The following is a 14962-nucleotide window of genomic DNA, read 5'->3' as shown; positions in this document are numbered from 1 at the left end:
AAATCCTTCATAGAGTCCTGGGTTGCGCCTTTTAAAATATCTTTCTAATTTTGGATCCTTCCAGACATTTCCAAAAGTAGAATGGCCCAGTGAACACCACGTACATTCCCGGCTGCAGGGGTCAAGGGCGTGCAGGGGACCTTGCGGGTCAGCTCCCACCCCTCCCCTATCGGGGAGCCATACCCTGGCATCCCATGGTTTGTAAACATTCTCATATTTATTTCTAAAAGATAAGGACCCTTTAAAAAGACTATGATCAGGGATGCCTGGGTGGCTCAGTCGGTTAAGTTGCTGCCATCGGCTTCCAAGGTCCTGGGATGGAGCCTGGAGTTGGGCTCCCTGCTCAGCAGGGGGCCTGCTTCTCCCTCTCCCTCTGCTTGTGCTTTCTCTCTCTGTCAAATAAATAAAATCTTAAAAAAAAAAAAAAGACTATGATCATATGTCACAACTAAACAAAGCGTAAGGAGTTTTGGTGCCCCCCTCCGGGGGGTGCCCTGATGCTCGGGAGGGTGCACTGTGTTTCTGCATAACTACCCCTGTGTGGCCCAGAAACTTTCGCCCAGCCTCTGCTACCTCCCAGGCTTCAAATATCGGGTCAGTGTCCGAGTGTCTCTGATGGTCTCGGAGCCTCTGGTTACGGCTGTTGTGTGTGACTCAGGATCCAGGCCCACAAACTGTATCAGCCAATTGGGTGGGGCCCAGACACCCGTCCTCGCTCTGTCCCTGAGTATGCCACTGCACTCTCAGGGTGCACAGATCCCGAGGACGCAGCTCTGGGGTCTCCCGCCCAGGGTCCTATCCCATCTGGCTTCTCCTTCCATGGCGCTATGCCGGGGCAGGGCTGGGAGGCAGAGTCCAGCAGCCACTCCCGATGGCCGCCTGCCAACGTCCCCTGAGTGAGCACAGCCGAGTGCTTTGGGGCCGACACCGGGCCCAGGGGGCCCGAGTTCAAACCTTGATATTATCACTTTGTAGCTGTGAGAACTATGGTGCATTATTTGACCTCTCGGCCTCGGTTTTCCCTTCTGCAAAGTGGGGATAACTTTACCTCTTGGGGGGAGTTGCCAGAGGGTTCCATGAGTTAGAATATTAAATTGCTTACAGCGGTGCCTGGCCTATGTCTGGTGCTGTGTGTAAGTATGCTCGTTACCATGCCCTCACGAGGGGTCCCTCACACCCGGTAGTCATCCCTGCCCCAGGTCACACACACAGCCGTGTGGAGAGCAACCTGCCCTCCGTTCACTTCGTTGTCACACCCACTGCAAGGTCACACACCTTCTCTCGGGCCTGCCAGGCTGGGCAGCCCTTCTGAGAGTGGTGGGGCCGGGCCATCTGCAGCTCTGGGAGGCCCGCTGGTCCTGGCCGCACACCCGCCCACCGTGGTCTCCAGGCGCGCCCGTGCCCTGTGACCTCCCGCGGCGTGCGCACCTGTCAGCAGGTGCTCTGCCCTATTCATCCCCCCACACCTTCAGTTCCTGAATCGTGGGATGAACATTTTTCCAAAAGTCGTGGCTTCTCACTGGGTTAGAGGCTTCTGCTTTGTCTGCCCCTCAGTCCCGTACAGCATATAACACGCACACGCACGCACTCATGCACCCTGCGCCCTTGCTCATGAACGGACTCCCTCACTCACAGACGCTTTCCTGAGCACTTAGGATGGGCCAAGCACAGGACTGTGTGGAGGTCTGGAGGTGGAGGAGAGACTGGCTTGGTGCTGAGGAGCTCGGATGCTGACAGGCAGAATAATGGTGTCCAGCGATGTGCATGGTCTTAGCCCTGGAACCTGTGTCTTGTCACCTTCCACAGTCGAAAGACTGGGCAGATGCAATTCACTGAAAGGGTGAGATTATCCTGGCCTACCCGGTGGCCCCCGTATGATCACAGGGTCCCTCCCTGAGGGAGGCAGAGGGAGCAGAGTCAGTGAGAGTGACCGGAAGGGGCAGGGTTGCTGGCTTGGAGGAGGGAGGACAGGGTCACAAGCCAATGGATGCCGCTGTCCCTTAGGCTGGAAAAGCAAGGAAACAGGTTTCCCCCTAGAGCTACCCCCAGGAATGTGGTCCTGTCAATACCCTGATTTTAAGACTTCCGATCCCCAGAACTGTAAGGTGATAAACGTGTTGTTGAAAACACTAACTTTGTAGTCCTTTGTTACCTCAGCAACAGGAAACTGAGAGTCCAGCGGGAAAGATGTCAGGGAGTCAGGCAACTGTGGTGGAGAGGGGACAGGACCCTGGACTGGGGGGTATGGGAACAGCCCAGCAGAGGCCACCTCACTAGACAGGAGGGGGAAGGGTGAGGATAGGGAGGGCTTCATGGAGGAAGTGGCATCTACACTGAGATCTGAAGGCAGCTGGGAGTTCAGTGGGACAGACTGGAGAATGGAGGGCAGGCAGGGGACTGCACTCCAGGGAGAAGGATTCTCCAGGCTCAGCATGGCTCAGGGTCAAGTGCAGGAGGATGGGAGGATGAGAGAAGAGAGGTAAGCAGGCTGTCTCTGTCTCTGTTACAAAGCGGGCTTTGTAAACATTGTGGCACATCTGGACTTTAGCCTTGGGGCGAAGGAGAGCCCCAAGTGGCAGAGCAGTAACACTATGGCTCCTGGTCCTGAGATAATTCCCCCTGGCTGTTACCTAGCCTTGAGATGGCCTGGTCCAGCTAACAGCTGGGGACATAGGCTAGGTCAGCAGGCTGATGTCACAACACAGGTGATAAGTGACAGTGGTCCAAAGGTGCTGGGAGGAGGTTGGAGAGAGTGGATCGAGTGGAGAAGAGCAAGGAGAATCAGTGAGAGTGATTATATGGGAGGTTGAGGGTTGGGGACCTAGAACAGCCCTCGGATTCTCCTTAGGCACCAATGGACACAGGGAACATAGGAGGGAGAGTGGTTTGATTGGAACAGAGGCTGAAAGCTCCTTTTCAGTGGGACATGAGAGCAGGTACTGAAGCTGGCTCACAGAAGTTCCAGTGGGAGGCAGATTTGGGAGCTGCTGGAGTGGTGACAGATGGCCAACAGAAGCTCCATGAGAGCAAGCACTTTGGTTCATGCCCAGCATCCCCACAGCCCGGACACCCAGCGGACGCTCCATAAGGACCTGCTGAAGAGTGTGGAGGGCATTGAGGAGTCCAGGGCCGGTGAACTTGAGGGGTAGATGGAGCTGTTAGTGTTCATACAAGGCTTTTTAAAAGCCCATTGATCTTGGTGACATTGAGGTCAATGACAGCAGCCCTGGAGAGAGAGATTTTGGCAGAGTGAGCAGAAAGAGAGGAAGCAGACTCCATTAACAGGAGAAAAAGAAGCCCTCGTGGAAGGGCTTTCCAGGGTCAAAACAGATCTTTGAAGCTGGGAGGGAGTGGAACACGCTCCATTTTCACACTCACAAAATTTAATTGGGCAAAACTCTTGGATCCAAGTCCTCCAATCTCGTCTACTGCTTCTGAGAGCCGTAGCTGTATGGAATCCCTACTGTTACTCTGTACCCACACGACCTGGGGACCAGAGCTTCCTTAAAGTGGGCAGATGGCTGAATGGCACTAGCCAACCACCTGCCTTTGGGAAGACCTCACACAAGGGGCAACATTAAAATAGGGTTTTGAAGGAGGAGCAGGAGTTTGTTAGATGAAGACGTGGGCTGTTGAGAAAAGCAGCCCCATCCCGGTCTTTGAGATGAGGTAGCAGGAGGAAGGAGGAGAAGGGGTTGGTGGAAAACACTTGGGTTTGGACCTGGGGAGCCATGTGGTGAGACATGGACTCTGATGTTAGCTGGAACTGAGTTCAAATCCCAGCATTGCCTCTTATGAACTCAGTGGCTTTGGGCACCTGATTTGACCTCTTCAAGCTCCTGTGTCCTCAGCTATAGAATGGGGTTATGGATGCCTGCTTGTTTGGGCTCGAGGGGGGACAGACCAAGTGCCAGGATCACACCTCACAGACCCCAGCTCCCAGAGATGCCTCCATTCTGTGACAATGGGACCCAGGTCTTCTGATAAATATGGGACAAGCCTTCAAAACCCCTGAGATTAAAAGGAAAGTCATTGCCATGAGACCAGCTCAAACTGTAGGCCACACTGTTTATTTCTTTCTGTGGTGCGGAGGAGACGACCGTCCACCAGCACCTCTGACATCGGGTAGAGGGGCAGAGGTGGCTCCTTTGCCTCAGACCCAGCCCAGCTGATGGTAACCTGCAGGGGCAGCTCTGCCCCCAGGCCAGGGGGAGGGGGACTGCTGTGGCTGTGCACCTGCGGATGCTGACTAGGGTGCCCCAGGGCTGGCTTCAGCTGTCCCCCAAAACCTCCCCAACCCTGGGAGGTGGGCAGGGCTGAAGCCAATACCGACTCCATTGTATAGATATGGAAAATGAGCTTTTCCAGGGGCACGGGGCAGGGGCGTGGTGGGGGGAGGCATAGTGCCTGACTTAGAACAGGACTTTGGGGAGCCCTGGGGAGCTGGAAGGGCCTTAAATGCCATCTAGTTAATGCTTGAGTTCCCAGGAAAACTGAGGCTCATGGCACAGAGGCAAATGACACAGCACAGAGCTGTTCTTGGGGCCTGGACACCGGAGGTCAGGCCATGGCCAGCTGTGTGGCCTCAGCACCTGGACTCAGTACACTTTCCTGGAGGATTCTGGGCTCCTGAGCTGAATGATCTTCCCAAGGCCTGAGGCAGCCATTGAACCTGTCTGACAATGGGGCCGGAGCTGCCTCCCAATGAGCAGAGAGGAGAACAGAGCAGCAGGTGGGGGACATTTCCAGAAGGGTGGCAGGACCCAGGGAGCTGAGGGACACACACCCTTGACATCAACTAGTTCTTTTAGGAAAGAAGCCACCGAGGGAGATGTCTGGGACAGACGTCCCTATGGAATGTTTCACTTGGGTGCCACAATGTGAGGATAGAGTGGGGGGATGGGGTGCCCCCAGATTAACGCGGTGGGGGCTGGGGAGGCTGGGCCCACAGGCTGGCTTCCAACCCGCGGAGTGACCTCTACTCGGATGACTCCTTGGGCATATAGGCCACATTGTCATAGGCGGGGGGCGGAGAGGCTGCCGGGCTGGGGATGTTGAAGTCAGTGCTGAAGGCGCTGGGCAGGAAAATCACAGGCTGCAAAGAAAAGAGAACCTCGACAGTCGTGGAGGGCGCTGGCGCCTCCGGGCGGTGTTACAACAGTGCCCCCCTGTGGGCATCCTGAGAACAGCGCCCTCGTCGTGAATTCCGTAGATGACTTGGCCGGTTCGACTAATATTTCAAAAATATTTACGGGGGCCCATTATGGCCCAGGCGTTGCAAGTACAGCAGTTCTCATTTCTCTAGGACCTAAAGGTCTGGCGTTCTTTCTCCCTGGGCTTCCCCTGCCCTGGCTCCGTCTTGGGGGTTCAAGGTTCAAGGCGAACCCGCAGGACTGGTTTCGCTCCCTGTGCGCACGCACTCCTCCGCACAGTCTTGCGGTGGCCTCACCTCCAGTTTGCAAAAAGCCACCTCCCGAGCAGCACCCACGCTCCCTGGCCCTCATTTCCCGCCTGAGGCTGCCTTTACTCCTCAATGTCCTCCTCCGCCTCCTTTCTGTCCTCACTGTCCTCCAGATTTGGGGAAACTAAGCTAATTTCCCCCGGAGTCGGCTTCAAGGCCTGTGAACTCCTGGAAGGTCCCGCCCCTCCGTGTGCTGCACTGCCCTGGTCCCCTGCGCCCCAGCCTCGCAGAGCCTCCGGCTTCTTGGTGCTGGCGCCCCACTGTGGCAGCGAGGAGAATAGCTTCCTCAAAGACTTCACGGGGGTCCCTGATGTAAGAGGGTGGGGAGCGGGTCGCAGCGCAGTCCCTCCTAATTGCTAGACCGAGGGAAGAAGCAAGAGGCTGGAAGAGGAGGCTTCCCAGCCAGCAGCCTTTCTCCGAGGTCCCTGTTGGGGGGGACGCTGGGTGGGTGGGGGAAGAAGGCGGTGGGATGTACTCACCGTGTTGGCTTGGGCGCGGGTGGCTTGGCACCCAAAGTGGGTGGCAATGACCGTGATGAAGAACTCGAGGATGGTGAAGATGGTAAGCACGGCCAGATAGCCCCTGCCCACATCCTGGGGACACACCCACAGTCAGGCAAGCCCAGTGCTCTAGAGCACAGGAGGAAAGAGCCCCAGAGGGACAGTAACTCGCTCGAGGTCACACAGCCAGGGCTGGCAGAGCTGGAGCCAGGACACCTGCTGCCTGCCCCGTGCCCTCCCCTTCCCTCTACTGGGCTGCCGCTCCGTGCCCGCGGGGCCCAATCTTGGGGTAGGTCAGGGGGTCAATATCCACATGAGATCTATCAGGACTGACAAGCCCTGCCCACACCCAGGTCCCCGGGGCTCTCCGCGCTGCACACTCCGTCTACCCCACCTCCTGGATGTGTCTCTAACAGGCTCTGAGTGTTCCCACTTCTGGGGGCATCTGACAACACACCCAGTTAGTGACACCAAAATCCATGAGCAGAATGGCTGTCCCTGCAAAGGCCGCCATGGCACTGAGAATGTTGGTCCCCAGGCTGCTCCTCACCTGCAGGAGGGAGACAGGAGGAGAACGGAGAAAGGAAGGAGGCGGCCGCCCTCCCTCCCCCGCCAGGGCTCAGGGGCCACCCAGCCATGTGCGAGGTGTGCTTCCTGACCCCTGTCCCTGCTCCCTTCTCCCCTGGGGCCTCTGGGGACAGCCCTGCAGCCTCCCTTACCTCTGTCATCTTGAAAGCTGCCAGAGAGGGCAGATTCCCTCCGTGGCCTCTCTGGGTGTGGTCTGCCTCGAAGGCTCCTGGCCCATCCTCACTGTGTCTACCCCCCGGGGCCCAGCACCCTGCAGGAGCAACTGCCCTCGGGGCTAGAGTCACGGAGGCTCTCTGCTATGGACACTGAGGGCCAGTTGGGAGAGGTGATGGGGTCATTTCCATGACGTACTGGGTGGGGATGGGTAGAGCAAGGTGCTGCAGGCCCTGGGGGACACTGGGACTGGCAAGGGACAGACAAAGGGTAGGTGCGGAGGGCCCTGAAGTGAAGGCAGGACAGACCCTCACGTGGAGGCGCAGGGCTTCAGGGCAAGTGGCTCTCTGGGTGGTCTGAGCGACCACTCAGGGCTCATCTCTCTTCGCAGCCAGAACCCAACGCTCTTTTGACCCAGTAGTGGGAACCTGTGACTAAACAGCCCTGGCCTTAATTTGGGGACCACCTGTGGATCGGGGGGCTGGGACTGTGGGATCCACTCAGGTTCTAAGATCTCTGATCCTCTTTTTCTTTTTCTCTTCTTTCCTTTTTCTCTTTTCTTTTCTTTTTTCTTCTCCCCTTTCCTCTCTTTTTATTTTCTTTTTTTAAGTGACATCAAGGAAGTCATGGAGACCAGAGCCCACAAAGCACTACAAAGCACCTGCAGGAGCCAGGCATTGTCCCAGGAGCTGTGAGCATGGGGACAAGTCAGGTCCTTGCACTCCTGGACTTCACAGCTTGGGGGGGGGGGTCCCGAGTTCCAGTCCTGCCCGGGTCTGATCCGTTCTCCACTCAGTGCCCAGCACTGGACAGCTCCCAAGAATGCAAGTAGGACAAGGAATCTCCACTTCCATTCTCAGTGGACTCCCTTAAACAGTGTCCCTTAAAAAATTCCAAAGTCCCTCTAGGCCCAGACTCCTCTCCCTCTCTTCCCCCTCTTGGCTGTGTCCTCGCTCTCTGCTGCCTTCACCCCTGTAATCTGCCCTGGTTCCTTCTGTCCCCATGCCCTCCCCATGCTGTCTTCTTGCCTGCAATGCTGGTTCCCAGGCTCTCCTGTGACTGTCCCGCTCTAAATAGCGAGCTTGGTGGCACCTGTCCTGGGAACCCAAACTGTCCTTGAGGAGTGGAATGAATGTCACGTTACCCCGTGTGCTTTCCTTGTGGCACTTTGCACACTCCCTAACTACTTTGTTGCTTGGCTTTGGGTGTCTTACCCGACCCTGGAGTGTAAGGTCCAAGAGGGTAGGAACTTGACCTTCACTGCTGTGTTCTCTGAGCCTGGAGCATGCTGGATGTGCTCCCCTTCAAAGCCCACATTGCCTCCTACTGCCCACAGAAGGGTCTTAGCCTCCACGTGGACCCAGTGCATCTCTCCTCTTGCTTTCCCAGACCTCTGCCCTGCTCACACGGAGCTCCATGTGGTTTCCTCAGCAACCCTGCCTATGACTCCTCCTTGCCTTCTTGTGCTTGTCCCTCCCTATTTCTAAGTCCTCCCTATCCATCAAGGCCCAGATTAGCCATCTCCTCTTCCAAGTGACATTTTGGATCTTTCTCTAAATGACCACAAGTGCTCAGTCTGCGGACCCTCACTTTCTGCCCTGTATTGCAATATTGCAAAGTGTGTCTTGGTTCCTCCTGTCCTGTGTTGGGTGTTTTCCTGTGCCTGACACTCAGCAGGCCCCCAGTGAGCATTTGTTGGATGAGTGAATGGCCAGAAGGGCAGAGTAGAGGAGAATCAGTTGTGGCCCCGGGGCCCCCATTCAGACTTACCAGGTAGCTGGTGTGGCTCTTCTCAGCTGCCACTGAGAGTGACCCAGAGATGACAAACTGTGTGGGGAAGAGGGGATCCTGGTGAGGCTGTGGCCAGGACACTGGGCAGGCCACATCATGCCTAGGCTCGGTTGAGACCAGGGAGATGGCAGCAGCCTGTTGGCTGTCAACGGCCCTGCTTCCTGGGATCTCTCTGTAAGGGTGTCCCCTGGTTACTGGGCGGCCCGTCCAGGGAACTGGGGCCATAGCCGGCAAGGTGCATGTTTTCAATTACATCACTCATAGGTCACACAAATCTGGCTCTCTCTCTGAAGGCAGAACTCTTACAAAATGAGAGTCCCCGTTTGCGGCAGAATCAAGTCTTGGGAACTAGTTCCCACATGCATTAGCTTTGATTTCCTCAAACTCTGGGGTAGGTGGGGCCAGGACTTTGCCTTTTAGATGAGGAAACTGAGGCTGGAGACTGCCTAACTTGCCTGAGGGACTCCATGGTGACACGCAGTGGCCGTGGAGCTTGGATTTGGACCCCACTGGCCTCACGCCCAAGCCTGTGGTCTCCCGGGGCAGCTGGGAGATGCAGGTGGGTGACGCAGGTGCAGGCGGGGCTGTGTGAACACTGAAGTGCTCTCTGGATGTTGGAGATTTACCAAGAACCATGTGCTTCCGGATTCTGCTGCAGGGGACGAGGTGGGTGGGGGGCGGGGGAGTTTGCTGGCCAGGCTGGCCGGTGGAACGGGCAGATGAATGGACTGGGGGGCTCCAGAGCTGGTCACATCACAGTGGACAGAGCTCTTGCGGGGCTGGGGCCCACGAGGGAAGTTGAAGGTTTCTGCAGGCTGGGGTTTGGATGTGCGGTGAGTTTAGTATCCAGATAATACAGGTGGTTAGGATCCTTTATCCCTGCCTTCATCCCCTGCATCCCACCCTTTTTGGGAGCCTTCTCTGTGCCAGGGTGGCCTGTGCCCAAAAGAATGGAAGCGGGCGGGCGCAGAGGGGAGAGGTGGGCCCCAGGTGGCCCCGGCACTCACGCAGGCTCCTCCCCAGAAGGGGACGCCGCCTTCGATGAAGAGCATCCCCGCGTGGCCGCGGCGGACCATGAGCAGCACGCTGCCGAAGCCCAGGTGGATGAGGCCGATGAGGATCTGGACGGTCTGCGGGAGTGGGACGCGGCTCAGCCGGGCAGGCGGGCCGGCTCCACACCGCCCTCTGCCGGCCGCGGGGAGAACGTGCAGAGCCCTGCGCGCCCCCGGATTCTCCCAGCCCCGGGGAAATAAAACCCCGATTATGCTCTCTTGAGGAGACCTCCTCAGAGCAACCCTAAAAGGCTGTTTTAAGAGGGAAAGCCAGCTCGTACATCCGCGAGACCACCCCCGCCTTCCCCCGTCCATTTCCATGTTTCTCTGAGTCGGTCCCTGCTTTGTGCTCTGACCATGGATCCCAGGGACGCTCTGTGTTGCTACCTAAGTTTTCTCAGCTCTCATTTCAATGGCACAGCAGTCCGTGCGCCGAGGGCCTCACCGTCCCCCACCTGTCCCCCCCCCCCCGCCCCCCGTGGCCTGCAGCGAACCTGTCCTTGAATGGCTCTCTCAGTTGGGCATCATCCCTGATCCATGCCAGCCTGCTGTGAGCCAAGCTGCCTCGGACCAGAGCTGACATCTGGGAAGGATTTTCTTTTCCAGGTGGTTTGCCAGCACCCCACAGATCCACTCCCATAAGTAGAACGGTTTTCCCAAGGAATGGGGCATGTGTGCTTCTGATAAGCTCTGCCCTATGTTTTTTCTTGTGTTTTTGGTAAAGAATGAATTCTAGAACCGGGTGGGCACATCAGAGGCCCCCATATTCAGTCTCCGCTTAACCCAGGAGCCCTTCCAGCACCTAACTTCTTAATAGAACCCCCTCAGTGGGGTTGCTTACCACCACTCAAGCCATGGTGGTCCCTGTCCAGGCAGTTGTGACTGTAAACAGCTGGAATCATTTTCTTGGGGTCATGGGGAAAGAGCCATGTCTTTCTAACATGAGTGCCCCCAAATTGGATATTTATGGGCATGGCCACCTTGCATCTTCTCTCCCATTCTTTTTTGAGCTGCATTTCCTCCTTCTTTCCAGCTTGCTTATGTGGCCAGCTCTGCTCCCCTCCTGCTTCTGGACACCCCCACCACTGCGAGCCCTGCTCATGGAACGCCGGTTGCCTCCGCCCGTATGCCTGTCTACACTGAGCAATGTGCATCTCCTTTAATCCTAACATGATGAAGTAGGTATTATTATTCTGACTTGGAGATGAGGACACCAAGACTGAACCTGAGATGTTCAGTAACTTGCCCGTGGTGTCCCAGCGATGGAGTGGCAGGCCAGCCAACCTTTGAGATGCTGTTCCTCTACTGGGTGTCTCCCCCAAGCACCTATTTATAGTTTCCCTTTCTGTGTTTTCCAGCAGTTTCTATGTATCTTGTCAAATCCCTTTGGCGATCATGGCTTCCCCGGACTGCTCTGAGGCTCAGGACTCCAGTGACTGATGACCCCATCTCTGTTCACTGTCTCCAGTCCCTTCATGCACCAGTGGACACAGTGTAGCCTTTAGTGTGGAATCTTGAATTCCAGTGTGTTCAAGCCAGAGCTCCTGAGTGCTGCAGAGCAGGGGACTGAAAGTGGAACTGTATAGTCAGGCCATCCTGAGGTACAGGATGCCGCTTAGCAGCTGTGTGGCCTTGGGTCTTGACCAGTCTCTGTTTCCTAATCTGTCCAGTGGGAATGGTGGTCCCTGTCTCACAAGATGGTGATGAGATGTAAGCAGCCAGTGTGTGCACATTCCATGGTGCTGTGGGTGCCCCTCTTGGGGGTGCCCAAGAGATGATAGCTGTCCTCACCACCGTCATCATCACCACCATCATCACCACCATCATCATCACCACCATCATCACCACCATCATTATCACCGTCATCACCATCATAACCATCATCATCACCATCATCACCACCATCATCACCATCATCATCATCACCACCATCATCACCACCATCATCATCACCATCACCATCACCATCATCACCATCATCACCATCATCACCATCATCACCACCATCATCATCACCATCATCACCACCACCATCATCACCATCATCACCACCATCATCACCACCATCATCACCATCATCACCACCACCATCATCACCATCATCACCACCATCATCATCACCATCATCACCACCATCACCATCGCCATCATCACCACCATCATCATCACCATCATCACCACCATCACCATCGCCATCATCACCATCATCATCATCACCACCATCATCATCACCATCATCACCATCATCACCACCATCATCACCACCATCATCACCATCATCACCACCATCATCATCACCATCATCACCACCATCACCATCTTCCATTTGGAGAAACTGAGGCCAAGGAACAAATAGAAGACATTATGTATGAGGATGAATATGTCTATCTGTCTGTCTACCTGTCTATTTGATATTTTCTTCCCGCCCAGAAACCAATATCTCAGCCATCTGAGGTTGGCAAAGACCTCCTGGGACCTCTTTCACAGACCTGCAGTAGCTGGCCTCTGCCCACCTCTCCAGCTTCATCTCACCTCCCTCCTTTCTTTGCTTATTACATTCCAGCTGTGTTAACCTTCCATTTTGTCCTTGAACAAGCCACACGCATTCCCACCTCAGGGCCTTTGCACTAGGTGTTCCTCCACCTGCTGAGCCCCCCGCCCCCATCTACCCTTGGCTTTCAGCATCCAGGTTTTAACCTAAATGTCACCTCCCCATGGAGACCTGTCAGTCCTTCCTTGCTAGTGTTGCCCTTCCCACATCCATCATGTTCAACCTCATTACCCTCTTTTGGGTCATCTTAGTGCTTTGTCTGCTGGAGTGCCCTCTGCTAGCCCCACGGGGAATGGGTCTGTAGGTCTGGTATGCAGCTGAATGCTCAAGCCCTCACTAAGCATTTAGGGACCGCCTGCCCCTCTCCAAGGTGCACGTAAATGTTCCCGTGCTGGAACTCCCCCCCTCTGCCCAGCACCCCTGCACACACCCATGCCTCAGGTGGTCTGGGGAGGCTCTTCTCACCCCTAAAGCTTTGGGCTCTCCCGTCAGGAATGTCTCCATGGGCCGCAGGTCGGGCGGCTGGGTGGCCCTTGGCGTCTGCGCCCCCAGCGGCGGCTCCTCAAACTGCAGGACCCCGGGAGGCTGGCACAGGGAGGTGGGCAGGATGGCTGGGGGCTGGCGGAGGCCGCTGGTGTTGCCGGGCGGGATGACGACAAACACCCCGTTGCTGGCCGGAGTGGCGGACATGGTGCTCGGAGGGCCTGGGAGACAAAGGTCAGACGATACTGCTGCTGCTCACACACTCATGTGGGTCCTTTTAGTTTATAAACAGCCTGCCTGTGTAGCTCCCCTCACTGCCGTCCCTGAGGACGGCACCCACATTTCTGACCATCGTTCATGGAGCTTCACTCCGAGAAGTGAAGGACGTCCTAGATCACGGGCCTCTAGGTGAGGCAAGGCCAAGGCCCCAGAAGCCCCGATCTTAATCTCTGGGCTTTATTACATGGAAAGGACCTTCAGGGGGAGCACATACTTAAGCTACCTCCTTTCTCCAGAGAGGGCAAGTGACTTGCCCAAGAACACACAGCCAGTGTGAGGCAGAGCTGAGGCAGCACAGCCCTCTTCACCCACAGGTTGGAACTCACCTGCTGTTTCCTGTCCCTCAGCCCCGGCTGAGGAGCTTGTGTCCGTAATGCCCGTGGGTCATTTCCGGCTCTGGAGGCTTTCTCTTTGGCCACCCAAACAGTTGCTATTAATGTATCTGGTAAATGCATGGATTATGGGAGCACTGTATGTGGCTGGCCCCAGCAAACACTTTGGGCAAAAGCACCCAGCTATCAGAAGATGAGCTTACTAGGACACCAAAGAAGGATGAATGAACCTGCCAGATAAGACAGTGAACTTGAAAAAGTCAGTGTTCCCATTGGCATTAATGGGTTCAGGGCCATCTGTGGAGACGGACATCAGGATTTGAATCCTGGCCCCTCTTGCTACTGTGAGATGGGACAAGATGGCCACCTCCCCCCTTGCCTCAGTTTCCTTACTTATGAAGTGGGGATAAGGACACTGCTACCAGTCTCATAGGGCTTGGCGTGAATTAAATCAAAATAATGCATGCACACTTGATAAAAGCCAGCCTTTGAGTGCGATGTGTTGTAATGCTACTTGCCCAAAATGTTTTCTTAAAAGTAATGTGTATAGAACAGTCACGATGAGTGGTTCAATTTTTAACTGTTTTACAGTGCATGTCCCCTGTGTTCTGACAGCTGTCACACCCTCTTCTCCAGGGAGAGTCAGCCCGCAGACCACACAGCAAATTCTCTGTGGCTCTGCAAAGCCTCTCAGCTGACGAGGGCTCAAGCCCGCCTGTTCTGGGGTGATGAAGCTTGCAACATGTACGTCTTCTGGGGAGCCCCTGAGCCGTTTACTTGTACTGTGTCTGACCTACATTTGTGGACAGAGTGTTGACTTGCTGCAAAGAAACAGAGCCAAGGCCACCCACAGGCTGTTCCACAGGTTTTCCACAACTGGAGGCATCGCCAGGGACTCAGCTGCAGGAACATGGGATAAAAATTGGCTGGCGTTTAGGGAGTGACAGAAGGCAGCTGTCATTTTGAAGGGGTTCCTCCCTGCCCCCCTGCAGCCTGGGAGGAGGGACGGCGTGCAGTGTGGAGGACGGATATGCCCAAGGGTTATGCTGGGACTTCCCCATAAAGCGCCTACTCTGTCGGGGCTCACAGCGAAATGATTATTCCTAGACACGCAAACTGCTTGGAACGGGGCTGGCAAACTGTGTCTGTGAAGAGTCGGGTGGTAGATACCGGGCTCTTCTGTTGCGACCGCGAGCCTTCGACAGCAGCTGGAAGCAGACACAGGTAACACCCCCGGTGGTACAGCCGTGCCTGTCCTGCTGTGGTTACAGGGACAACAGGTGGGCTATCTCGGATCCCTGGGCTGCCGTTCGCCGACCCTGTTCTGGGAACACTGCCAGGCAGGGTGCTCGGCATAGGAAATGCTCAGTAAATTTTGGCTACAGCCTCAAATATTGCTTATATGGATTATTTGCTGTGGTTTCAGGCAGGATGCGAAACTGCACTGAGCCAGTCTACGTTCCTAGAAAATGAGGACAGTGATGGCTGAGCGCCTGCCTCAGTTGTAGGGCGAAGTTGAAACACGAACATGGGTGAGAAAGTCTTGAAAGCTGGAGAAGTGCTGGGGGTGTGTGGGGGGGGTCCCTTTAGGGTTCCAGTTTCAAAGCAATGTTGCCATGATCCTATCTCAACATGAACTTTTCTGGAAGTTTCTAAACCAAATTGCAGTCACTGAGCCCCACTCTGCTTCACGCTGCCAGGCACCATGTTAACAAGAGCCTGTAACAGACTTGATTTTTTTTTTTTTTTTTGAGGACTTACTCTTTTCCAGG

At 55.5% G+C, this 14962-nt stretch overlaps 1 protein-coding gene across 1 annotated transcript; it reads right to left on the bottom strand.

Moving 5' to 3' along the window:
- Positions 1 to 3956: 3956 nt before the first annotated feature.
- Positions 3957 to 14091, bottom strand: MS4A15 (membrane spanning 4-domains A15). The gene is made up of 8 exons (XM_047692115.1): positions 13984 to 14091; positions 13185 to 13300; positions 12562 to 12800; positions 9501 to 9623; positions 8473 to 8529; positions 6419 to 6511; positions 5941 to 6054; positions 3957 to 5095 (listed from the first exon to the last, which is right to left on the bottom strand). The coding sequence occupies exons 3-8, from the start codon at positions 12784 to 12786 to the stop codon at positions 4979 to 4981; spliced, it is 729 nt and encodes a 242-aa protein (XP_047548071.1). The 5' UTR covers positions 12787 to 12800; positions 13185 to 13300; positions 13984 to 14091; the 3' UTR covers positions 3957 to 4978.
- Positions 14092 to 14962: the final 871 nt, after the last annotated feature.

This window comes from Lutra lutra, chromosome 10 (assembly GCF_902655055.1).
Source record: "Lutra lutra chromosome 10, mLutLut1.2, whole genome shotgun sequence".
NCBI classification, from domain to species: domain Eukaryota; kingdom Metazoa; phylum Chordata; class Mammalia; order Carnivora; family Mustelidae; genus Lutra; species Lutra lutra.
The sequence above is the reverse complement of the archived record's forward strand: the minus strand, read 5'-3'. Positions and strand labels throughout refer to the sequence as shown.